General features: G+C 38.3%; 1 protein-coding gene across 3 annotated transcripts; it reads left to right on the top strand.

Moving 5' to 3' along the window:
• Nucleotides 1-477: 477 nt before the first annotated feature.
• slc4a1a (solute carrier family 4 member 1a (Diego blood group)) lies at nucleotides 478-25,720 on the top strand. 3 transcript variants are annotated; one of them, XM_059347192.1, is made up of 25 exons: nucleotides 478-1,222; nucleotides 6,844-6,918; nucleotides 10,518-10,650; nucleotides 10,819-10,930; nucleotides 11,062-11,151; nucleotides 12,378-12,446; nucleotides 12,594-12,649; nucleotides 14,378-14,490; nucleotides 15,154-15,200; nucleotides 15,301-15,466; nucleotides 15,556-15,691; nucleotides 17,305-17,374; nucleotides 17,470-17,512; nucleotides 17,589-17,773; nucleotides 17,864-18,071; nucleotides 19,092-19,295; nucleotides 19,931-20,079; nucleotides 21,217-21,411; nucleotides 21,524-21,769; nucleotides 21,863-21,952; nucleotides 22,537-22,703; nucleotides 22,794-23,035; nucleotides 23,125-23,294; nucleotides 24,646-24,819; nucleotides 24,897-25,720. In XM_059347192.1, the coding sequence occupies exons 6-25, from the start codon at nucleotides 12,423-12,425 to the stop codon at nucleotides 24,972-24,974; spliced, it is 2,763 nt and encodes a 920-aa protein (XP_059203175.1). In that variant the 5' UTR covers nucleotides 478-1,222; nucleotides 6,844-6,918; nucleotides 10,518-10,650; nucleotides 10,819-10,930; nucleotides 11,062-11,151; nucleotides 12,378-12,422; the 3' UTR covers nucleotides 24,975-25,720. The 3 variants fall into 3 exon arrangements, with proteins under 3 accessions (XP_059203175.1, XP_059203176.1, XP_059203174.1); XM_059347193.1 differs by having other exon boundaries at nucleotides 11,062-11,131; XM_059347191.1 differs by having other exon boundaries at nucleotides 10,819-11,151.
• Nucleotides 25,721-25,794: the final 74 nt, after the last annotated feature.

A 25,794-nucleotide genomic window follows, 5' to 3' on the forward strand; every position in this document is an offset into this window, starting at 1 on the left:
TATTTATTGTTTATATACATTATAGTGAGTTTCTTCTTCTTCTTCTGTGTACAATATGCTGTTTTAAATATATAAATATTAAATATACAATATATAAATATTGATCTAAAAGTGTCCATTGTTTGGTCACTGCTTTTGAGTAGAAGTATTAATACCACTCTGCAGAATGACTCCAGTAAAAGTCCTGAATTAATTTTTTTACTGCAGTAAAAGTACAAAAGTATCAGCATCAAAATGTAGAATCAAAAATTTAAAGTCCGAAAAATTGCGCGTGAGGAGACTTCCGGTTGGCAGCCTAATGGAGTAGACGTGCGCGCCCGTGCTCCCGACTACTTTCACTTCTACATGGTCATTTGACCACATTTACCCCTCATCTGCCTACACTTTTTTCCGCACACAAACCTTGAGAGAAATCATGGCGAAAAAAGCGAAGAAAGAAGATCAGGTCCGAGAGGAAGCTAACATCACTAGCTCGATCTCAGCATTGCTAACGGAGCAGCTAGCTGAACACATGCAGTCACTTTTGGCGGAGATAAGACACCTACGCTAAATACGAAGCTAAACTGGACTCGGTGCAAGCGACCGTGAATGATCACCAACAACGCATTGAGAAGTTGGAGCAGTTCGCGGACTACATCGGAGATGTGGATCCTAGGCTGAGTGCAGCCTGGCATGGCTTCTGAGAATGCTAAGCTAAAAGCTAAAGTAATAGATCTCGAAGGCAGAAGTCGCCGCAACAATGTACGCATCATCGGGCTCCCTGAGAACATAGAGGACTCCCAGCCGACTGTTTTCTTCTCTAAATTGCTTTTCGATGTGCTTTGTACTGATGTCCTGACGTCTCCACCTGAATTAGACAGGGCTCACCGCACTCTAACCGCCAAACCGGGACCGTCTGGCAGACCACGGGCTGTGCTAATCTGTTTTCACCGATTTCAAACCCGGGAGCAGGTGGTACGGGCGGCAAGAAAACTGCGGGGAAAGCTGAAGTACGGCGACCACCCCATCCACATCCTGGAGGACTACGCTCCTGAGGTCGCGGAACAACGCGCACAGTACAGAGATGTCATGAAGAAGCTGTACGACCTGGGTCTTAAACCTGCCCTCCGCTACCCCGCTAAACTGTTTATCGTGGCCGAAGACGGATCAAGGAAATGTCTTCCCGGGGTGAAAGAGGCTGCAGACTTTGTTGCTTCGCGTCTCCAAGATGCACAGCCTGCTGGTAACTGATGCTTCACCTGTTTCAGTCTTAAACATAGCCGTCACTACTGTACTGTTTATTGGTTTATTGACACTTAATTTACTCGCCGCGTTTACGGTCCTCATTATAGTACTGTTTAATGGACACACGCTGACTGTTATGAAGCGATGTAAGGCGGCGTTATGAACGCATCTTTTCTTTTTTCTCTTTGTACATCACTGAGCGGGTGCTTTTTGCTTCTTTGAGGTCGTAATATCTTAATATGTTTGTTCCTATTTTTCTCGTTTACATGACTATCAATGTAGGCATGATGTTTCTGCCTGAGGTTAAGTGACCAAAACCTAAGTATGTGTTTCTGAAAAGGGAGATGGGAACTCCGGTTAGAAGGAAGTCTTACAGTGCAGTTAGCACCAAGGTGTAATAGACACAAGAGTTTGTTTGTTTTTCCTTTCATGCGGGATTTTGCAGGCACTTTTTTTTTGTTTTTTGTTTTGTTTTGCTTTGTTTTGTGGGTGTTTTTTCTGTTGTTTTTTGTTTGTTTTGTTTTGTTTTGTTGTGTTTTTTCTCTCCATTATTCACTTGTCTTCCCAGTCTTTTCGCAGATGTTCACCCGGTTTGCCTCGTGCGCCTCTAACCTGTATTGTATATTACAGATCTTCTTGCATTCTGCTGACTTTGATATTGAGGTATGACTTCAAATACCGCACTTAGGTTTATTTCCTGGAATGTGAAGGGGACGGGTAATGCTACAAAACTTGGCCGAGTAATGACCCATCTGAATCAGCTGAAAGGTGATGTATGCTTTCTCCAGGAGACACACATGCTTAACAGACAGACAAGTCGGCTTAAAAAAGGATGGGTTGGAGAGGTTTTCCACTCAACATTTAACAGCAAAGCTAGGGGTGCTGCCATACTAATTCGCAGAGGGGTTCCGTTTACTGCAGATAGATCCATATCAGACCCACATGGGAGGTTTATGATGGTCTCCGGGAGGCTTCAAGGAATTCCTGTTCTATTTGTATGTGTCTATGGCCCCAATTGGGACGATAACCTCTTCATATCTAGATTATTTACATCCATCCCAGACCTTGAAGGCCATTATATAATTATGGGAGGTGATTTCAATTTGGTTCAGGACTCGGCGTTGGATAGATCATCCAACAAAGTTGCTCCGCTATCCAAGTCAGCCAAAACTTTATCTACCATATCCTAACAATTTGGCCTTACTGACCCGTGGAGACATAGATTTCCAGATTCTAAAACGTACTCATTTTTCTCCCACGTCCACCATTCCTACTCTCGGATTGATTTCTTCCTTTTAGATGTTAGGCTACTTTCAAAAATAATTACAACAGAATACCATAGTATTGCCATTTCTGACCATGCCCCAACTACTCTCGTTCTGTCCCTGTTTACACCACCGCAGCCACTGAGACCCTGGAGGTTTAACTCTGTCCTTCTAGCGGAAGAACGTTACAAACAATTTTTGCATTCGCAGATTACCATGTTTTTTGAACTGAACGACTTGCCTGGCACAGGCAGAGGTATACTTTGGGAAGCATCCAAAGCCTGCATTAGGGGCCACCTTATCTCATTTATATCAAATTCCAAGAAAGTTGAGACCTCAATAACTATTAGACTTCTTAATGATATAAAGGCTATTGATGAATGTTATGCTGCCAATCCGGACCCGAGCCTCTATGGGGAACGCCTTAAACTAAAGTCTGAGTTTGACCTCATTTCTACCAACAAAGTTAACACCCTGCTACTAAAATCTAGACAACGGTTTTACGAATCGGGAGACAAAGCAGGCAAGTTACTCGCCCACCAGGCAAGGGCTGAAGCGACCTCTAGGCTAATTCAAGAAATTAAGTCAACTACGGGAGAAATATTTAATGACCCAAAAGAAATTAATGGATGGACCAGATGGTTTTACCGCTGAATATTATAAGTCCTTTTCAAACTTGCTTAGCCCTTATCTGGCCGATATGTACAACGAAGCATTCGCTCTAGGTCACCTCCCGGACTCTCTGTCAGAGGCCTCCATCTCTCTCCTCCTTAAAAAGGATAAGGACCCCCTCCTTTGTGGCAGCTACAGGCCAATTTCGCTTTTGAATGTTGATTTTAAAATCCTTTCAAAAATTCTTGCCCTACGACTTCAGACTGTTTTATCCCCTATCATAGATCTGGACCAAACCGGGTTTATGCCATGCCGACAATCCTTTCATAACACCAGGCGCTTGTTAAACATTATAGCTTCACCCTGCTCCCTCTCCCCAGAAGTTGTGGTTTACCACGATGCGGAGAAGGCCTTCGACCGGGTGGAGTGGAGTTTTCTATATGAAGTGTTGGCCAGGTTCGGGCTGGGTGGTGCTTTTGTTAAATGGGTTAAGCTTCTCTACGCGTCTCCAAAAGCCTCAGTACTAACCAACGATATTTCCTCTTCCCCAATCCATCTAGGTCGCGGCACGAGACAGGGCTGCCCTCTTTCCCCACTTTTGTTTACTCTCGTCATAGAACCACTGGCTCTCTGGCTGCGTTCGGACGCTGGCTTCCAGGGGGTCACCCGTTTAGACTTAGTACACAAAGTTTCCTTATATGCGGATGACCTTCTTCTATATGTCTCAGACCCAATTAACTCATTCCCTACTATTTTTCAAATTCTTGATTAGTACAGCAGCGTTTCCGGATATAAACTCAATTACCAAAAAAGTGATCAAAAAGTGATCTTTATCACAACAATTTTACCCCCCTGATTAAAAAGACTGAAGAAGATTTTGGCCGTTGGTTGGCTCTACCCCTGTCATTAGTGGGTCGAATAAATTTGATTAAAATGGTTGTTCTCCCCAAGTTTCTATACCTCTTTCAGCACCTCCCAGTTTTATTGACTAAATCCTTCTTTGACAATTTGGACAAGAAAATCTCGACATTTCTATGGAATGGCAAACCAGCAAGAATTCGCAGATCGATTCTACAGTCCCCTAAGGACAAAGGCGGCTTTGCCCTCCCTGTATTTAGATACCACTATTGGGCAGCAAATATGCAAAAGCTTCTCTTTTGGATGCGTGAGGATCAAGAACCCATGCCTGTGTGGGTACATTTGGAAAACAAAACTTCCCCGTTTTCATTACGTTCAGTTCTATGTGCACAACTTCCACTGCCTGTGTCGGGTATGGCTAACTGTCCTATTGTAGATGTCTCTTTAAAGATCTGGTGTCAATTTAGAAAGGCTTTTGGCCTTCCGGCTCCATCTACTCTGACTCCCATACACAGAAATTGCGCCTTTGAGCCATCTATGTCGGATGCAGCATTTTTGACTTGGCATGACAAAGGCATAAAATCAGTTAAGTATTTATATACAGACAAGGTCTTTGCCTCTTTTGCAAACCTCCTAGCAAAATATAACCTCCCACGACATCATCTTTTTCGCTTCTTTCAGGTTCGCGACTATGTAAAAAAATTATTCCCCCACTTCCCGAATCGCCCACCAGAAACCTTAGTTGACACCCTGTTAAACAGAGATCCGGTCGCTAAGGGCTGTATCTCCTTCCTATATAGATCTATCTGGTCTGCATCTCCAACCTCCCTTAATGCGGTTCAGAACGCTTGGGAGGAGAGCCTTAACGTTAAACTAACTGAGCAACAATGGGAATCTGCACTCTCTCTTATTCACTTATCATCAATCTGCTCTCGACACAGGCTGATTCAATGCAAAGTGTTCTTTAGGACCCACTATACAAACGTAAGACTTGCTAAAATATATCCCTCTGTCAGTGATGCTTGTGGTAGATGTGACTATTCCCCTGCAAATCATGCTCATATGTTCTGGTCCAGAACTCTCTGACACTCTATCTAAAGCATATGGCTACGTTATTGCTCCTAACAGTTTGTCTGCAATCTTTGGTGTTGCTCCCCTTACTGGTACTCCTAAAAATCTAAAACAGGCCTTGGCTTTTACTACTCTGTTGGCTCGTCGGTTGATTCTCCTTAATTGGAAACTCCCCATTCCTCCTTCACATTCTCGCTGGGTTGATGAGGTGCTCCACAACCTGAAACTTGAGAAACTTAGGTTTACACTAAGAAGCTCCCTGAAATTGTTTCATGTCACATGGGATCCCTTTATGAACTATATAGACTCTTAAGACTTCTCCTCTGAGCTGGAAGACTAATATCTGCTACTGTATTTTATTTATTCATCTATTTATTGTTTATTATTGTTGGGTTTTTTTTTCTTTTTTTTTTTTATTCGATTGTTGTTATTCGTCTAGTTATCTGTTTGTTTTGTTTGGCTTCTCTTCCTTTCTGTTTCTTCCCTTTTGGTTAGACTTGGGGTTGGCCTGCTAGTGGGTGGGGGGTTGGGGTATGGGGAGGGAATGGACATTCAGCTGTAATATTGGATACCTGTTTTGTAACCTTGTGGCATCACACTGTCTGTCTAAAATGTTCAAAACTTTATAAATAAAGTTGGAAAAAAAAAAAAAAATTTAAGTCCTCGTTATGCAGAATTGACCCGCTCAGATTGGTTTATATGTTCTTCATATATTAATAGATTATTGTTATTATTATTATTGATGATGCATTATGTAAGTAGTGTTATACTGTCATTAAAGTAGGACTAACTTTAACAACTAATAACTTAATATACTGTTATCTGGTTTAATTTATAAAATGTGTAATCACTTTAAGTTTATCATGTTTTTTTATGTTAAATCTCAAACTGAAAGTAACTAAAGCTGTCAGCTAAATATAGTGGAGTAAAAAGCACAATATTTGCCTTTAAAATATGGAGTAAAATAAAGTAGATTGAAATTGTACGTAAATACAGTACTTGAGTAAATGTACTTAATTACATTCCACCACTGCAGCTGGCTAACTCCACCATACTTTCATGCTCCACTGGTTTTCACAGTTTGTCCTTTTTTCAGAGAACTAGCAACTCAATGTTTCAGAAGAATTATAGATAAGAACCTCATGCAAACTCACTTCAAAAAGTCCTCACTTTCCCTTTAGGTCACACTGTAATGTGTATTCTCGTGTCATCCTCCTGAATTGGAAACAACAGTGTCTCCTGCCTTTATACACTGGATGAGAGACTTTATGAGCTTTTTACACTTTTTACACATGAAAATTAGATATATGAGGGAAGGATGCAGGACAGTTTGTCAGAACTTAGGAACCCTTTTGGTCTTTTTTCTCTCCCCTCTTACACAAAATAATCATGCATGTTGACCCTTAAAGATCTATCTGCCTTGAGATAAACTTACAGTTTCCTTCATTTATTTCAGAATCAGAAATACTTTATTGATCCCTGGGGGGGAATTGCGTTTGTTACAGGTGCTGCCGTAAAATAAATAGAAATAAGTAAGTCTCAGATTTTTTTAGAAGTGCGTTATACTAAATATACAATACAAATGCAAAAAGTCTATATATATGGATATATATATATATATATATATGTACACACACACACAAATAGAAATATGTAAATAAAGGCATACATTTGAAATAAATAGAGATGGAAAAAGTTGTCTTTTATCTGACAATACTGATGTGCTTTCCTGCACTGCGACAAGTTGTGTATGAAGCGTTAAAGATTTGTATTTTTTGTACTAACCTACATCTGATGTTTCCTCTTTTACCAGTGTGTGCTGCATCCTGGTGTCAGTATCTGCCATCAGACTGTGCTGCACCTCCAGTCAGCTGCAGAAGATGACCAAGTGGGCTGTGACACTTGGTGATGTACTTCCATAAATCTATTTGTTATTTTTGTTATTTTCTCCAGGCATTTTACGGCTTATATTGATAGTGCAGAGATACAGAGTGAAAGGGGGAGGCAGAGAAATGGCTCTGTGCTGGATTCAAACCCAGGCCCCCTGCTTACAAGGACTTGGCCTCTGTGGCGTGTGCTCTACCTGTGTTCCACCGGGACACTCCTGCATTGCTTGCAGTTGCACAGCCAGCTAGTTAGCTAGCTCGTTTGTTAATTCCACTATGCTTGGATGCAGTGTTGGAGGCAGTTCTCTGCTTATTCCCTCTGACACTCAGTGGTGAATGGAGTCAAAAAACTTCTGTCTGCTTCCGGTTTAGCGCTCGACTCACTTTAATATGAATTAAATGAATTAATCTCACAGGTCTTCTAGACTTCCCAAATATTATCGGACCGAATCGATCAAATTCTGAGAGTAAAACAAGACATTTAGCAGAGTTAAAAAAGAAAAGATCTGCTGATTGACAGATGGTTCAATAGCCTCGCGTGACAGAGCCTGAAATTGTAATTCCACTGTTTTGCCGCTTTTTCCAATGAGCTCCAGAGCCCAGCGCTTTCCCTGTAGGCTTGTTATGGGAAATGACAATCACTCTGCCTTACTCCATCTGTGTGACGAGCAGTGTGACACTGTGACTCTTGCAAATGGATAAGGGATGAGCGAGAGGAACCTGGTATTTCTGTCTCGTGTATTTCTGTTGGAATACACAGACAGTTTCTGGAATTATAACAAAAAGCTCTTTATAAAAGATACAGAGTGAAACTTTTAAGCTGCTAAAATTGGCACAAATTTCACATTAACACCGTATCAGTGAGAACTGTTCATTTCAGGTCAATTTCTGTCTCAGGTGACTTAGGTACCACACTTGAATTTTATAACGTCTGAGTAACGTGAGTAAATATCCCTAACAAACCACATTAACACATCACTTCCTTCCTGCATTCCCTATTAGTTTCAGGAGTTGTGATAGCAACGGTTATCTGGCATTAATTCCTTGATATAAAACTTGTGACTTGTGGCTCATCATTCTCCGGCCACAAAGACCAAATCACATTTATTGGAGATTTGATGATGAAATAGAATAGAGTAGCCTAGCAAAGAGTTCTGCTATTGTGACAGAAAATCTCTTCTTTCTGTGACCCTCACTTGATCTCAGCACAGGGGATCAGTTCACCCTGTACAGCCGTGAAGCCGGTGTGACTACATGCATTTAACAAACAGATACACGTGGACTGGTTGTGACTGGAGTCTTTTTAAGGTCATCCAATACCTCATAGTTTGATTATTCACCTTTTTTTTTTTTAAAGAAAATGTATTATTACCCCAATCAAAAGTCTCTCATACCTCCTTTTCAGTTACGGGTGGTATGCAAAAGTGTGGGCACCCCTGACAATTTTGATTATTTTCTTTTATAAATCATTGGTTGTTTGGATCATCAACTTCATTTTGATCCATCAAATTACTGATGGACACAGTGATATTTCAGTAGTGAAATTAGGTTTATTGGATTGACAGAAGAAGTGCAATATGCATCAAAACAAAATTAGACAGGTGCAAAAATTTGGGCACCCCAACAGACACATCAATTTTTAGAGGTGCATCTCAATAAATTAGAATATCATAGAAAGTGTTTTTATGTCATTAATTCAATTCAAAAAGTGGAAATAACACATTATACAGATCCATTACACACAGAGTGAAATGTTTCTTGTCTTAATTTATTCTTTTTTTTTTCTAATTAGAATTATTACGGCTTACATTTAACCAGATGCTTATTAGAGGCTATAGGAAGCATCTAGAAGCTGCTGTTTTTGTAAAAGGAGGCTCTAGTAAATATTGATGTGATTTTTCTGTTGGGGTGCCCAATTTTTTGCACCTGTCTCACTTTGTTTTGATGCATATTGCACATCTTCTGTTAATCCAAAAAACCTAATTTCACTCCTGTTTTATGATGGATCAAATTGAAGTTGCTGATCCAAACTACCAATGATTTATAAATGTAAATAATGGAAATTGTCAGCGGTGCTCAAACTTATGTGTACACTGGAATGACATATATTGATATTTTTATTTACAGAGATAAACACAAAAACTCAAACCAAATCTATTATTATGCGTTATGTTTTCAGGTTGTCTATCTGGCGGCCCATTAGCGGGATATGGGTTTTTGGCCGTAACTCAAGAATTTCTACTCCAATTATGGCAACATTTCACTCATTTCAGGTTGAAGTGATTACATTTTGTATCCAGAAGGCCAAAAGGTCAACTTCACTGTGACATCATTATGTTCTGCAAAATAACTTTTTCATTGCCATTATTCAACACCACCACTCAGGAAGAGAAGCATGTTTCCCATTTGATGGTGAAAACTTTGGTGACCTATTCAAATTGACTTATTTGAACATATAATTAACTTATTTACTTACATGATTCACATTTCCTTGTAATCAAAGTTACCATAGTGTTGCATAACAGGAGTATGGATAGGTTATTAAGTGTCAGGGACCCTCATGGCCATCACACTCGAAGATACACATACTGACTACAAGAGACCAAAAAACCCAAGACATAAACCATGTGTCACAAACTAGACATTGACAACCACTGCTCTATAAACACAGTACAATATTTCTATGATTTAATTTATATGTGCAATATAAATATATAGAGATATATAAGAGAGAGAGAGAGAGAGAAAATATTGCTATAACTTGGATTTAGAATTTCTTTTCCAGCCCAGAAAAGAAAAAAAGGTTCAACCACACTGACCAATAGCTATGACTACTTTAAGATATTGTTTTAAGCTTTAGATATAAAGTTTAGCTTTAGTCCAGAATTAATACTGTGAACAGTTGCAGAATAAGATAAGAGATAGAAGAGATAGATGTCTGTGATTGAATTATTTGTGTGTTTTGTGTGTGAATTGTCTCTTTAACCCTCCTGTTATTTTTGCCCATTTTGACCCATTTCAAAGTTTAAAAATCTAAAGAAATATTATTTTTTTCGGGATGAAACTTCTACTGCTTGGCTTAATAAGTGTAATCAACATATAAGATTAAAATGATTTATTTCACATATTTGCCAAAATTTAGAATTGTTAAATAAAAATTTTTAAAAAATCAACATCATGTAAAACCATTGTATTTTATATGTAGGTCATTCCAATATACATTAAAAAAAAGTTTTAACATACATTTTTTTGAAAAACGAGAGAATTATCCTAATTGAACCATGATCTGTGAGAGGTGACTAATGGTTAGTAATGGAGTTATTAATGAAATATAAACATTGAACATTGAACGAACATGAACATTTGGATAATAAATTGACCCACAATCATTATTGCTGTTACTGAAAAATGAACATAACATGAGGGTTAAAGGACAAATTAAAGTTCTTTGAATTGAAGGTTCATCAGTCCAATGTATGACTTAACTATTCTTGCAGGACCCTTGCAGAAACAACAGTGTTTTTGCAGTATTATGGTGTGTGTGTTTTAGTTTTGGGGTGTTTTTGTTGTACTAAATGTCTGCTGTTTTCTCTTTCACCAGTGTGTGCTGCATCCTTATGTCAGTATCTGTCATCAGCCTGGGTCCGACCTCCACTCAGCTGCAGAAGATGTCTCACCGGTAGACTGTATAAATAAGCTGCCATGTCTCATGAACCCTACATGAGTCAAACCAAGTGAGTTTAATATGCTTATCTCATGATGATCACGTTCAGAGGAACTACCTCCCTCATCGTGAGGGAATCCCCAGCACGTAAACAAGATGACGTACCAAGATGCTGTCCTCCTGATAGTGTATTTTGCCCCCTTTTTTACCCTCTTTACCCCTGTGTGCCCCCAAACAGGATGAGGTCGGGCCTGCTGGTCCTGGCAGGCTCCTGTCTGACCGGGCTTGGACCCTGGGTCACGTAGGGAGGGCGGAGCGAGCAAACAGGGCTGGGATATCCCCGTGTCAAGGTGTCTGTGGCCGATAGGGCTGTTTGTCTGTCTCACAGGCCTTATCATCAGGGGTTGAGCGGTACAGCGTGTCGTAGTTTCTGATGGGTGTTCCCGCTCCGCTCTGTACCCATCTTTTTCATCTGTCACAGGTCACTTTGTCACGGGGCTCGTGTGGACTGACAGAACGGAGATCGTCCTGTTTCCAGTGCCGGAGACCAGGTGGGAGTACCTGCATGCAGGTAGGGGTGTGTCCTCCTCAGGACAGGGTGCTCCTGGTCCAGAGAGTAGAGGTCAACAGGAGGGATATCTGAACAACAGGATAGGAGCTTATTCTGACCTTTAATGTCTTTGCTGTGATCGTAAGATAAAGGCGGGAAACTCTTTACTTGAGCTTGAATCATTTTTCTGGAAAAATATTATTAATATTTTCAAAAAAACATGTTTCTTGTGCTCATTTTCTGTCATGACAAACAAAGCATTTTTAACTAATTTGAGGTCAAGGTGAAGTAGGATTATCATCTTTGAGTTGTCATAATTTGTTGCACAGACCATGTAATATATATGGCTGTAATATACAGCCATATATATTACAGCCTTTGTGCTAAAATATCTTCATATTCTCAGTGTTGGAGTAAAGAATTGTCATGTTTTGTTATTGTGCAGCACAGATCTGTAAAGTACGAGTATCAATCATTCCTCAACAATTGTGTGCAGGTGCTCAACCTCTAAGAAATATATTAATCTGAGTTTGTAAAGTTAGAGGTCAGACTTATTCCATTGTTCGTTAAATTAAAAAGGCAGTCCATTAAAAGCAACATGGATATTACATTATGTTTGTGCATTTTGTTTATTTCTGTCAAAATGTAACTATTTTAAATGAATTGTTGTTAAAGTAGCTGCATTTAAAGTTTTGACACTGCACTATAACTGAAGAAAACAGAGGTATCTGGTTGTAGAAGGGTGTGACACAAAGATAAGGCGCTGTACGTCTCTCTATTTAAAAAAATAACGACGTCCACATTCTCAACGGCTGTTTGACTATCTGTTCTGAGCCGTGACCCTGCAGGCAGAGCAGCTGTGAGCTGGTAGATGGCAGTATCCTCATCAAAACTACCTTTAAAAGGGTTTAAAGCAGGCCTTATTAGCCTCTGCAGGGGCTCAGAAACCTGTTCCTCAATAGTGTTAACACCCTGTCAAGTTGAATACAGAATAATGGTGCTTTTGCAATGATTGCAACAAAAATATGAAATATAATTATTAAAAAAAAAAGTCTGTGCTTTGGATGCTGTAGATGCACTTGTTTGTAGTAAAAAGTATGTTAAAATCCATGACTCAAAATTCACCAGTAAAAAGATGGATATGTCATATTTATCATCCCCATTAAGGCAGAGGTTATTTCTAATTGTGTTGTATCTAATATGACTATTATATAATTGTTTTTTAATGGTTTATTTTTCTGTCTCAGGGAATGCATAAAAGTACCTGAGAGTTGAACATCTGAAAGACATCAATGGAAACCAACTTTAGTTTTGAGGTTTGTCGTGTTTCCTTTTTACGTCTGAATCAGAATCGATCATAATTTGACTGTGGAGTTTGATGTTTTCAGTTAATCTTGCAACGATACATATTTCCCCTACATCAAACTTTCTTCTCTCAATACTTTAACTTTCTTCTTGTGTAGGGCAGTGACGTGTCCTCTGAAGACAATGAGTCAGCCTTCCCCTCTCCACTGAGACTGTGAGTCCTATAATAATAATAATAATAACAATAATACTATTGTATAAGTTCTGTAAATGTGTGTTTTTAGTTCTGCATCCTGTTTCTGATATGACACAGGTTTGACAACGGGTCTTTCTTTCCCTGCACTGACCATGATCTTTATGATGCATTTTAGCCTCTTTCAGCTCATTGTTTTAGTTTTAAACTCTGATAAACCTACTTTACACTCCAAACTAGCTCATAAACATGATGGTAAATCAATGTAGCAGGTAAAGAGTCAGATATTTACTTCCACACATGGTTGGTGGAGACCAAAAACAGAGCTATAAACGCAAGAAATATTGACTTACATTCATCCGGTTTCCTGAAATACAATGTCAAATGACAGCTAATGTGTCCACTGTGTGTGAACAGCAATTTGTTTGTTTGAAAAGCCCAATTCCAAAGTCCACAATCACAGACTCACAGACGATGAAGCGTGTATCCAGAGAGAGTTCAGGGCTTACCCACTTTTAAAACGTCAAGTGCATGAGGGCTTTTTTCTCACATTTCTGCTGAATTTTACGTGACAGAATTACCTACAATTAATCGAATTGTGACGTTCACAAAGTTATCAGGCGAAGCCCGAAAGAGGGTGTTCAGCCCCATTACATAAACATTTAAAATGATTCATGTTAAAAAATAACAGAATTTAATCAGAGGAATGCAAGCATAGGATTTATTTATCATCATTCCATTAACCATTTCTTTTCATTTTGCATATTGATGCTGTTTTGAGAGCCTTGGAGATGTTTAAATCAGCTAGAAAACAGAAAATAAAAAATCCCAAACCCACCATTATATGCAACATGTTTTGGCAAGATTGACGTCCAATGTCGTGAAGTTTGACGTCACCTCGGGGGGGCCACTGGGACTGGGCCAATGTTATGTCATCAACTTGTTTGCACTGCTCCCTAGTGGCCAAAAAAACAACAACAGTTCATGCAGTTTTTAGGTGAGGACGGTCCTCCCCTAAAAACTGCATGATCTCATGTCACGAGTCACATTCACATGCTTGTGACTTGCAAGTATTCAATCCATTAAATAAACATTTATCAAATATACAATAAAATAAGGTTAAAGCTAACTTGACTTAAGGACATAGAATGGCTGATTTTCTTTTCATAGACAAAACTAGGATCTTAACATGAATAATTATCATGATTTTACTGATTAAAAGGCAGAAAGAGGTTAATAACTTCCCAGTAATGTGAAAATACTTGATAGGGAGGTGATATTTTTTAATGCAGTTTGTGTTAAACATGCCTGAGAGTCCAAACTCAAACTGAAACCATTTAGTCCAAACAGTCATTCATTCATTCATTCATTCATTCATTACCATTAACCGATTATCCGTGTTCGGGTCACGAGTCAGTGATAAGGAATATGTTGAGCAGTGTTGCCCTCTAGTGGCAGAGAACAGAATAGCACTAATGTGACAATTGATAAGCCTTAACTGAGACCCTAACTGCAATGGCTTTTAAGTCTACAATTACAGACTTCAAAGTGAATTTAACTTTCACACAAAATCATGGGAATGCATTAACTTATAAATCCAACTAAATAAATCAAAAAATTTCCCCTTTTCTCTATCAGAGCTGAGTTGAATCACTTCACACTGTAGATGTTAGGAGGTGTTTTTGAGAGCCACCTGTGCTTAAAAGAAACATTTTTATTGATGTTTTTGTTTCTCCACACCACCACCAGGACTCCACCGGACCAGAGTGCCATCTATGACCTGATGGGGAAGAGCCAGGAGGAGGAGGAGGAGGAGGAGCAGAGGGACCATCAGGCCATCACCATCCCCAGTGGCTCAGAGGGTAAGTTCCACTTCACTTTTAATATCTGGACATAAAATCACTTTTCTGCAGCAGTGGAATACAATTCAGTACAGTAATGCTGTAATTTGTCATTTTAACAGTTTATTTTTGCACACATTATATAACATTTTATGTACTTTATTTGTAAATTATCACAAATTGATTTGTAAACTTTTAAGAAATCGTCTGGTAATCATCTCTGAACATCGTTTGAATGCTTTTAGAAAATTGCAACTGGTGATTATAATACCTTGTTAAATGGCTAATAATAAATGGTAAAGTGGTTACATCAATAGCATCCATAAACATTTATTTTTTGCACTGGTAATATCTATCTAAATGAGTATTAATCAAGCATTTAACAAGGTTTTTCTATAATCCTCAGTTGCAACTTTATAAGAGCCATTCATTATGCTTTAATGTTTGCAACAGTAAAATGTTAAATAATTCAAATTATAGCTGTACTAATTATTAATAGACATTTCTGATTATGATGTCATTTTTAACATTTAATAGCTATTAATGAGGTTTAATTAACCGTCAATTTACCTTTTATTAATCATGTTTTTTATAAAGTGTTACCAATAAATTTTGCAGATTTTTAGTTTGACTTAAATCAGGTTTTGAATGCTGAAACAAACTGTTTTCTGTCTCCTTTTTCAGCGTTTCTGAACCGGAACACCAACGCCACCACGAGAGGAGACGCTCAGGTAAGTCCACATTCTTCACACTCATCAGATGTAAAAGTTGATTAATCTGAAGCAACATGATCTGGTGTGGTTTTTACCTGAAAACACTGCGTCCCCACAGGCCTATGTGGAGCTGAATGAGCTCCAGGGCAGCGTCTGGCAGGAGACGAGCCGCTGGCTGGGCTACGAGGAGAACTTTAACCCCAGAACAGGAACATGGGGTTCTTCTCACATCTCCCATCTCACCTTCAAGAGCCTGATCCAGCTCCGCAAGACCATAAGCACAGGTGATTCTAGAAGCCCAAATGAAATCTGTACAAGTGAGTAAATCCAAATTGTTTTAGTTCGATGAATATGACTGGTCAAATGTACCCAGGTGCCGTCATCCTGGACCTGAACGCCAGTAGTCTGTCTGCTGTGGCTGAGAAGGTGGCCGACGAGCTGCTGGACAAGGGGGAGATCAGAGCCAGTGACCGGGACAACCTGCTGAGGGCTCTGCTCCTGAGACGCAGGTAACCCACCAGACCCACTGTGTCTGTACCAGAGGTGGAAAGAGTCTACAGATACATTACTTCAGTAAAAGCACTAATACCACACTGTGAAATAAATCCACTACAACTAAAAGTACTGCATTCAAAACTTAATGAAGTTAAAGTATAAAAGTATCAGCATCAAAGTATCAAAAGTAAAAGTACTCATTATGCATAATGGACCCACAGATTGTTTTATACAGTCATGGAAAAAGATATTAAACCACCCTTGTTTTCTTCAATGTCTTGTTCATTTTAAATGCCTGGTACAATTAAAGGTGCATTTTTTAAATATAATGCTAACATCAAAAATAGCTCATAAGAGTTTAATTTAAGAGCTGATATCTGGCCATTTTCTATGGTTTTCTTGATAATAACCAAAATCATTATCAAGAAAACCATGGAAAAGATATTTTTTTTATATTTCAACAAAAAATGTACCTTTAGTTGTACCGGGCATTAAAATGAACAAGAAATTGAAGAAAACAATGGTCTCTTTTCCGTGACTATATATTATATATACAGTGTTGTGCATTAAGTTGGAATAATTATGTTTTCAGACACAATCGTCTGTTTATTCCTATTTAAATGCATCAGTATCACAATCATGAGATTGATTTATACCAGAGCTGGAAGAATAAATAATAATAATCAATATTAAATCAAATTGTCACAATCATTTCATAGAAAGAGATTTAAAAAAATGTATCCCAACTTTATGAGCAACAGTGTATATTATCAGATAATTATTTTTCAAGCATTTATATAAGCCACATTTTAATTTGGGCTAATTTTAACTAAATATACTGTTTACTGAGGTTTATGGTTTATTTTAGGCATTTTTTTCATGTTAAATCTCGATGTGAAAAGTCACTAAAGCACAGAACAAAAGAAAAAGTACAATATTTGCCTTAATATGTAGTGAACTAGGAGTATAAAGCTACATAAAATGAGTGCAAACAGGACCTCCTGATTATGTATAATAATAATAATTGTTTGTCATGTAATAGTAGAAAACCCCTTTTTTATCAACTAAACAATAAAACAGACTTTATAAAACGCCCATTAAGAAAAATTAATTTAAAGTAATTGTTGCCATATGGTAAAACCATGCAGCAGAGGGCTAATTAAATATGTATGCTTAATATACAGTCATGAGGTCTGATCACTTTAAATTGATCATGTCTTTCATGGTAAATCTCGACCTGAAAAGTAACTAAAGCTGTCAGCTAAATGTAGTGGAGTAAAAAGTGCAATATTTGCCTCAAAATGTAGTGGAATAGAAGTATAAAGTTACATAAAATGGGAATACTCAAGTCAAAATTGTACTTAAGTGCAGTACTTGAATGAAGGTACTTACATTCAACCACTGTATGGACTGAAGAAAACAGAAGATAATGTAGAAAAAATAAGTAATACAAAATGTATTTCAGGAGTATGATATAAAGTAATTATTGCCATATGGTAAAACCATAGATTAGAGGGTTAATTAACTAAGTATGCTGCCCATTCCTGTCTCTATTTATTTCCAAAAGATGTCAGCCATAATAATCTTTGCTGCATTCATCTTATGCTCCTTTTATCGGTTCTTCCAGTCAGACTGGGGGACCTGCAGTAACTGCCTCTGGAGACATTGAGATGCAGACTTTTTCTGTCAGCAACAAGGTAAACATTTTGTTTATAATATTGTTTTATCCCTCTTTATCATTTGGGTGATCATGCATATCATATTATGGCATTAACATACGTTATTCCTGCAGAGAGACACTTCTGACAACATGGAGGCCTCGATCATCCTCTCAGGTACCTTCAGGTCGAGTCACGTGTCTCCTTATGTGGCTCTGGAGCAGATGTGGCTAAAATAGTGTGTTTTCAACAGGTGCCCTGGACACTCTGGAGAAGCCAGTGGTGGCTTTTGTGAGGCTGAGGGACTCTGTGGTGATGGAGTCCTCCCTGGAGTCTCCTGTCCCCGTCCGCTTCGTGTTTGTGCTGGTGGGCCCCAGCCAGAGCGGGATGAACTACAGCGAGAGCGGCCGTGCCATGGGAGCCCTGATGGCCGACTGGGTGAGAGAGGAGAGAGAGTAGTGAAAGAGGAAAATAAAAACAAAGCCTCAATGTCTGATGCAGGTGATTAAAAGCTACCTGGTCCCATAGGTGTTTTGTCTGGAGGCCTTCTTGGCTCAGACCGACAAAGATCTGACCAACGCCATCGCTGACTTCATGGACTGCAGCATCGTGATCCCGCCCACCGAGATCCAGGACGCGGCCATGCTGGAGCCAATCATCAACTTCCAGAAGAAAATGCTGCAGGAAAGACTCCGCCCCAACGATACCCGCCTGGCCTACGGCGACAGGGTCAAAGGTCAGCAACTCTTTTACACTTAAAGAGTCTTCTCATCTTCAGTTCGTCCCTACAACTGCTCCTCAAATTCACCCCTTTAACTTAAATACATTTTTTGGTTTTATATTAGTCTCAACCCTTTGTTCCTTAACCGTTCAGGACATTTTTGGCTTTTTAAAATCTTTCTATATGTGATGCTGTGATAGTGCAAACAGCTTAATTTTTTAGCAAGGGTGTGATTTTTATTTATCTATTTTTTCATTCATTCTTGAAATTCAACCACAGCAAAATAAATAACATTTAAGGAGAAATTCTGCTGAAAATTTGGGACGCAAGATTAATAGGTCAACATTTTCAGAATTTTTTTTTTTTTTAATAAAAAATGATTATAATGGTACATTTTTACACCTATGTTGTCAGTATGCATTGTGTTGGTAATTAATTAATTAAGTCTTGAAGCTCAACGTCAGCTCTGATCATATGTTTATAATACACTGTGTAGTCAAGATGAACACGCTCAGACCCTTGAGCACAAAATGTCCCCATTAAAACCACTTTTAATGGATTTCAATGAGTTTGAGCAAGATGTTATGGGATGGCACACTTACAGGTGCATCTCAATAAATTAGAATATCATAGAAAAGTTGATTTATGTCAGTAATTAAATTAAAAAAGTAGAAATAATACATTATATAGATCTATTACACACAAAGTGAAACATTTCACGTCTCAATTTATTTAATTTCTTCTATTTATAATGATTATGTCTTACATTTAATGAAGACCTAAAATTAAGTGTCTCAAAAAAAAAAAGACAAAAAAACAATTTTAAAAATTATGTTTAATATGGAAATGTTGGCCTCTGAAAAGTATGTCCATCTATATGCACTTATACTTGGTTGGGGCTATTTGACTTGAACGACTGAAATGGACTTTTCCATGATATTCTAATTTATTGAGATGCACCTGTATAAACAAAGCATTTCTTTAAGGCAGCAGAAAAATGGCAGCTTAATAATCCGTTTGTTTTTTTTCCTCTAGTTGAGAAAGCTCCAGCAGAGCCTCGGGAGGACCCTCTGGCCCGTACAGGATATCCTTTCGGCGGGATGGTGAAGGACTTGAAGCGCCGTTATCGCCACTATATCAGCGACTACACAGACGCTCTGAACCCTCAGGTCCTCGCTGCCGTCATCTTCATCTACTTCGCTGCCCTGTCCCCTGCCATCACTTTTGGAGGGCTTCTGGGTAAAAAAAAAAAATACTTTGTGTGTCTGATTTCTGAGCCTCAATTAATGTATTTGACCTTTTAATATTATCAATAACCAGTGGTGGAAGAAGTATTCAGATCCCTTACTTCAGTAAAAGCACTGTGAAGTCACTCCACTACAAGTAAAAGTCCTGCATTCAAAATTTACTGAAGTAAAAGTACAAAAGTATCAGCATCAAAATGTACTTAAAGTATTAAAAGTAAAAGTACTCGTTATGCAGAATGAACCCACTCAGATGTCTTATATATTCCAAATATATTATATGACTTTTTGTATTAATGAATTCATGTTAGCAGAGTTTTAATTTTGTAGAGATAGGGCTTATTTAACTACTTAATATACTGTTATAATATTACATTTTTAAAAAGCCCAATCCCTTTAAATTGATCATGTTTTTTTATGTTAAATTAAAGCTGTCAGCTAAAAGTAGTGGAGTAAAAAGTACAATATTTGCCCCAAAATGTAGTGAAGTAGAAGTATAAACTTACGTAATATGGAAATACTCAAGTAAAGGACAAGTACCTCAAAATTGTACTTAAGTACAATACTTGAGTAAATCTACCTAGTTACTTTCCACCTCTGTTAATATCTCTCTCTGTTGTCTGACTCCAGCTGACAAAACAGAGAAAATGATGGGCGTGTCCGAGCTGATGATCTCCACCAGCATCCAGGGCGTCATCTTCTGTCTCATCGCTGCCCAGCCAGTCCTCGTCATCGGATTCTCCGGACCGCTGCTAGTGTTTGAGGAAGCTTTTTACGCCGTACGTATGACTCCACAACTCCTGATATACATTTTGTATTACCTTTTTTTCCTACATTATCATCTGTCTTCTTCATTCCATACAGTGGTTGAATGTAACTTAGTACTTTAACTCAAGTACTGTTCTTAAGTACAATTTTGACTTGAGTATTTCCATTTTATTCAACTTTATACTTCTACTCCACTATATTTTGAGGCAAATATTGCACTTTTTACTCCACTACATTTAACTGCCAGCTTTAGTTACTTTTTTTAGGTCGAGGTTTATCATGAAAAACATGATCAATTTAAAGTGATTAGACCTCATAACAGTACAGTCATGAAAAAATAATGATTAGACCACCCTTGTTTTCTTCAATTTCTTGTTCATTTTAATGCCTGGTACAACTAAAGGTACATTTGTTTTGACAAATATAATGATAACAACACAAAAAGCTAATAAGAGTTTAATTTAAGAGCTGATATCTAGCCATTTTCCATGGTTTTCTTGATAATGATTTGGTTATTATTATTTACTAATGGCCCTCTACTGCATGGTTTTACCATATTACACAATTACTTTAAATCAAATTTTCTTAAAGGCAGTTTTATAAAGTCTTTGTATTATTGTTTAGTTGAGAGAAAAAGGGGTCTTCTTCTATTTTTATAAGATAAATAATTATTCTTATACATGATCAGGAAGCCCTGTTTGCACTCATTTGCAAACATTTTATATGGCTTAATGCTTCTATTTCACTACGTTTTGAGGCTAATATTGTACTTTTTACTCCACTACATTTCGCCAATAGCTTTAGTTTCTTTTCAGGTCGAGATTTAGATTAAAAAACATGATCAATTTAAAGTCATTAAACCTCATAACAGTATATTAAGTAGCTAAAATGAGCCTTACCTTGAGTAAAATAAAATACTGCTTATTATTATTAAATATTTGGAATATATTTAACAATCTGAGTTATCTTAATACTTTTACCTTTGATACTTTAAGTACATTTTGGTGCTGATACTTTTGTACTTTGACTTGAGTAAGAGTTTGAAAGGAGGACTTTTACTTGTAGTCGAGTAATTTCACAGTGTGGTTTCAGTACTTTAATTGAAGTAAGGGATCTGAATACTTCTTCCACCTCTGATTTCATACTAGTTCTGCAAGTCCCAGGGTATTGAGTACATCGTGGGCCGTATCTGGGTGGGGATGTGGCTGATAGTGATCGTGTTCATCATCGTGGCCGTGGAGGGCAGCTTCCTGGTCCGATTCATCTCCCGCTTCACTCAGGAAATCTTCTCCATCCTCATCTCTCTCATCTTCATCTACGAGACCTTCAATAAGCTCATGAAGGTTTCCCCTCCTCATCGCCTTCATCCATTCATAAACCATTTTCCTGTAACTGGCTAACATGTTTTCTCTTCTTTGGCTCCCCCTGACTTCTCATCTCTCTGCTCTTGCTCAGATCTTTAAAGCCCACCCTCTGATCCTGAACTACGACCATCTCAACAGCTCGAAGGACAACCCCTTCCACCCCGTCATCACAGAGCACATCGAGATCCATCCAGACGGCAACGTAACCGTTAAAGAGTTGGAGATAGAACGGCCCTTCCCCAACACGGCCCTGTTGTCCATGTGCCTGATGTTCGGCTGCTTCTTCATTGCCTACTTCCTCCGCTACTTCAAGAATGGTCATTATCTGCCTGGCCCGGTAAGATCAGCTTTCTTCGTCTGGAGAAGGTGTCATTTTGAAGATGTCCTGTGATTCTGACCGGGGTGTATCCTCTGCTCTCTGTCTCACCAGGTCCGTCGTTTGATTGGAGATTTCGGAGTCCCCATCGCTATTTTCTTCATGATTGCTGTGGATATCAGCATTGAGGACGCTTACACTCAGGTGAGTTAAGTCATCTCAAATAGGATTTAATAATGCTAATTTTTCTCTCAAAACAAGCCATTAGCCTCACATGTACATTTACATGTACTTACATTTAAAAAAAATCTTAATGATACAGTGTAGAAAACTTACAAAATATAGAAATATTACATTTAAGACGGCTTTATGTGAGGACAATGATTTTGAGCCATATACAGTCATGGAAAAAATTATTAGACCACCCCTGTTTTCTTCAATTTCTTGTTCATTTTAATGCCTGGTACAACTAAAGGTACATTTGTTTGGACAAATATAATGATAACAACAAAATTTGCCATAAGAGTTTAATTTAAGAACTGATATCTAGCCATTTCCCATGGTTTTCTTGATAATTATTTTGGTACAAATATACCTTTAGGCAGGCAGGCATGAAAATAAAATTGAAGAAAACAAGGGTGGTCTAATATTTTTTTCCATGACTGTATGTACTATTGCTATATATATATATAATGAAAAATGCCTAGATTCTCAATGATGGGTGTCTTATTTGTTTTTTGTTTTTTTTATGGTGGTAAATGATTTAAAATGATCCTGTCCCGTTGTAGAAACTGGTCGTGCCAAAAGGTGTTCAGGTGACCAACCCCAAAGTCAGAGGCTGGTTTATCAACCCCATGGGAGAGAAGAAGGCCTTCCCCATTTGGATGATGGGCGCCTGCTGTGTCCCGGCAGTCCTCGTCTTCATCCTCATCTTCCTGGAGTCCCAGATCACCACGTGAGTGTCCCTATACAAGATAAGATAAGACAAAAATAATAAAACTAGAGGAGGTTTTTGAGAGATTTCTGTTTCTCTGTGAATCATCAGGCTGATTGTGAGCAAACCTGAGAGGAAGATGATGAAAGGATCCGGTTTCCATCTGGATCTGCTCATCCTGGTCACCATGGGGGGCATCTCCTCCATCTTTGGGGTGCCCTGGCTGAGTGCCGCCACCGTGCGGTCTGTGACCCACGCCAACGCTCTCACTGTCATGTCCAAGGGTCCGAAACCAGAGATTGAGAAGGTGGTTGAGCAGAGGATCAGTGGCATCCTTGTGGCCATCATGGTTGGTAAGTTCTGCCACCTACAGGGCTGATGCAGACACAGCAGGCTCAGAATAAACTCCCTTCAATAATCATTCACTTTCTGTGGTTCCCAGGTGTTTCTATTTTCATGGAGCCCATTCTGAAGATGATTCCTATGACAGCCTTGTTCGGTATCTTCCTCTACATGGGTATCACCTCTCTGAGTGGAATCCAGATGTGGGACAGGATGCTTCTGTTAATCACACCGAAGAAATACCATCCGTCTGACGCCTACGCCACCATGGTACACAGCCTCCTCAAACATAGCCCACAACTTCCCTCTGTTCATATATATATTATTTAATGAGGAAGACCTTTATGTCTGACCTGAAAATATTTGCATACTGGACTTCTATGTAGACTAAAATGTCATAAAAATAGGTTAATATTAAGCTTATTCTATTGCATTTCACGCTAAAACATATTTGTTATGTTTACACGTAGTGCTCCGTGCATTTGTCTTTTTATTCATCTCACTATTTCGTTCTCTCAGTCTCTTTGTGTTGCTTTTTGGTATCTTTGCAGTCAATTCACAACTATTTGTGGTGATTTTGATTCTAGTCGTGTCTGTTTTGATTTCGTCTTAAATCTTTATGGTTGTTCTGAGTCTCCATGTGGCCATTTCGTGTTTCTTTTTGGCCTGTCTTTGCACCTCTGTAGTTGTTTTGTGTCTCTTTATGGTTGTTTTGTGACTCTGTATGGCCTTTGTGCATGTCTTGGCTCACACTTTTGTGTTTGTTTTCAGTGTTTATGGTCATTCTGACCGTTTTGAGTCCTTTTGCAGTTATTTCGAGTCTACTTGTAATCCTGTTTAGTCCGTTTGTGGTCATTTTGTGTCTCTTTGTGGTCATTTTGCATTTGTTTGTGGACAGATTTTTGTGTTTTTCTGGTCGTTCATATGTCTTTCATATGCCATTTTGCATGACTTTACAGTTGTCTCACAGCTTTGTGCTCGAGTTTCTTGCAGTCATTTTACATATTTTTGTCATCATTTCAAATCTTTGCGGTCATTTTGATTCTCATTGTGGCCATTTCATGTCTCTTTCTGATCATTTTGTTTTTCTTTTTGTTGTCCCACATCTATGTGGCCGTTCTGAGACTCCTTGTGATCCTTTTTTAGTTCCTTTTGTGTCTCTTTGTGGTCATTTTACATTTGTTTGTAGCCATGTTATCTTTTTCTGGTCGCTTTCTATGTTTTTCTTGCCACGTTGCACGTCTTTGTAGTCATCCCACATCTTAGTGATTGTTTTGAATTTCTTTGTGGTGCTTTAGGGCTTCTTTGCGGTCATTTCGATTCTCATTGTGGCTTTTTCTGGTAATTTTGCATTGCTTTTTGGCCATCTTACATCTCTTTGTAGTCTCCTTGTGATCATTATTTTCTCCTTTTGAGGTCCTTTTGTCTCTCTTTGTGGTCATTTTGTATCTCTGGGGCCACATTAGATTGCACAGGGGTTCCTAAATATATGTATGTTTCATTGTTCTCTAGCTGATGACCACCTCCCTGCAAATTATCCTAACATTTTGTATATTCTAATTTTAGTCTTTCGCTCTATCTTTCGCCCTGCAAACTCTCTTCTCTGTTGTCATACCTGCAGGTGAGCACACCCCGGATGCATTTGTTCACTCTGATCCAGCTCGTGTGCCTGGCTGTCCTGTGGGCGGTGAAGATGAGCCCCTTCTCTCTGGCGCTGCCTTTTGTTCTCATCCTCACCATCCCTCTGCGCATGGTGATGACCGGCACGCTCTTCACTGCCAAGGAGATGAAATGCGTAGGTGCCTCTCTGTCTCATCTTATTTGATGTGGATGTAGATTTCTCTGTTGTAACTGAATGTGTTTGTGTTGCAGCTGGACGCAGATGATGCCAAAGTGACGTTTGAGGAGGAACCTGGCGTAGACGTGTATGATGAGTCCCCACTGCCATAAACAACGCCGTATCATTAATGTTTCATTCACAAACATTCAAATGAACTCAATTCTCAACTGCCAGTAATTATGTGAACATTTAATATATTTATGTTTATACATATATACTATATATTTGTAAACATATACAGTTTCAAACGTTCTGTTCTGTTATTTATCTTTCAGTAGTTAATGTTCGTTTCAACCAATAATGTAATCCATATATGATTATATTTAAAATCTTTATACTTCAGGCTGTTTATTTACCTAAATATAGAGTTATCTTTTTGATCCAGGAATAATACTATCTGATTTCTTTAAATGAGAACTATTTTCTCTTTACAATATTGTTTGTTCTTTTATTGCATAATCTATATGTATTGAGCTCTACATACGCACAAATGATGCATTTTCGTGGGATTTTCAGGCCAGCATTTGTCCCATACAGTATACCTAAACATGTGTTTTCAATTGTTACTTGAATTTGCATCATTTGATATATTTGATGCGTAATAGATTTATAATGCACTTATATTATAATTTTAAGTGTGTAATTGCTTTCATGATCATAAAATGTGATAAGCAGTAATGGGTAGATAGTGGATGATAATACATATTTGTTTGGTTGTTGTACTGATGATATAATCAGGGGAAACCTTGTTTGTAAATGTTATCTTACAATGCTTGTTTGTGTGCTTGAAACACTGTACATGCTTGATTGGATTGGATGGATTTTCACTTTATCAAAAATAAAAAACATCCATTAACGTGTTGTTTTTTCATTGATGCATTAGAAAATGTATGTACTGGTTCACATCACTCAGCTCACTTTTATTATTTT

Source organism: Centropristis striata, chromosome 13, assembly GCF_030273125.1.
Source record: "Centropristis striata isolate RG_2023a ecotype Rhode Island chromosome 13, C.striata_1.0, whole genome shotgun sequence".
Lineage (NCBI taxonomy): Eukaryota > Metazoa > Chordata > Actinopteri > Perciformes > Serranidae > Centropristis > Centropristis striata.

What these genes read in the sequence shown, in the direction of transcription:
- slc4a1a (XM_059347191.1), top strand. Translation starts at nt 12,423, where the DNA reads ATGGAAACCAACTTTAGTTTTGAG. An exon ending in TTCCCCTCTCCACTGAGACT is followed by an intron (nt 12,650 to 14,377) that starts GTGAGTCCTATA and finishes CACCACCACCAG; the next exon opens with GACTCCACCGGACCAGAGTG. An exon ending in TTGAGGACGCTTACACTCAG is followed by an intron (nt 21,953 to 22,536) that starts GTGAGTTAAGTC and finishes GTCCCGTTGTAG; the next exon opens with AAACTGGTCGTGCCAAAAGG.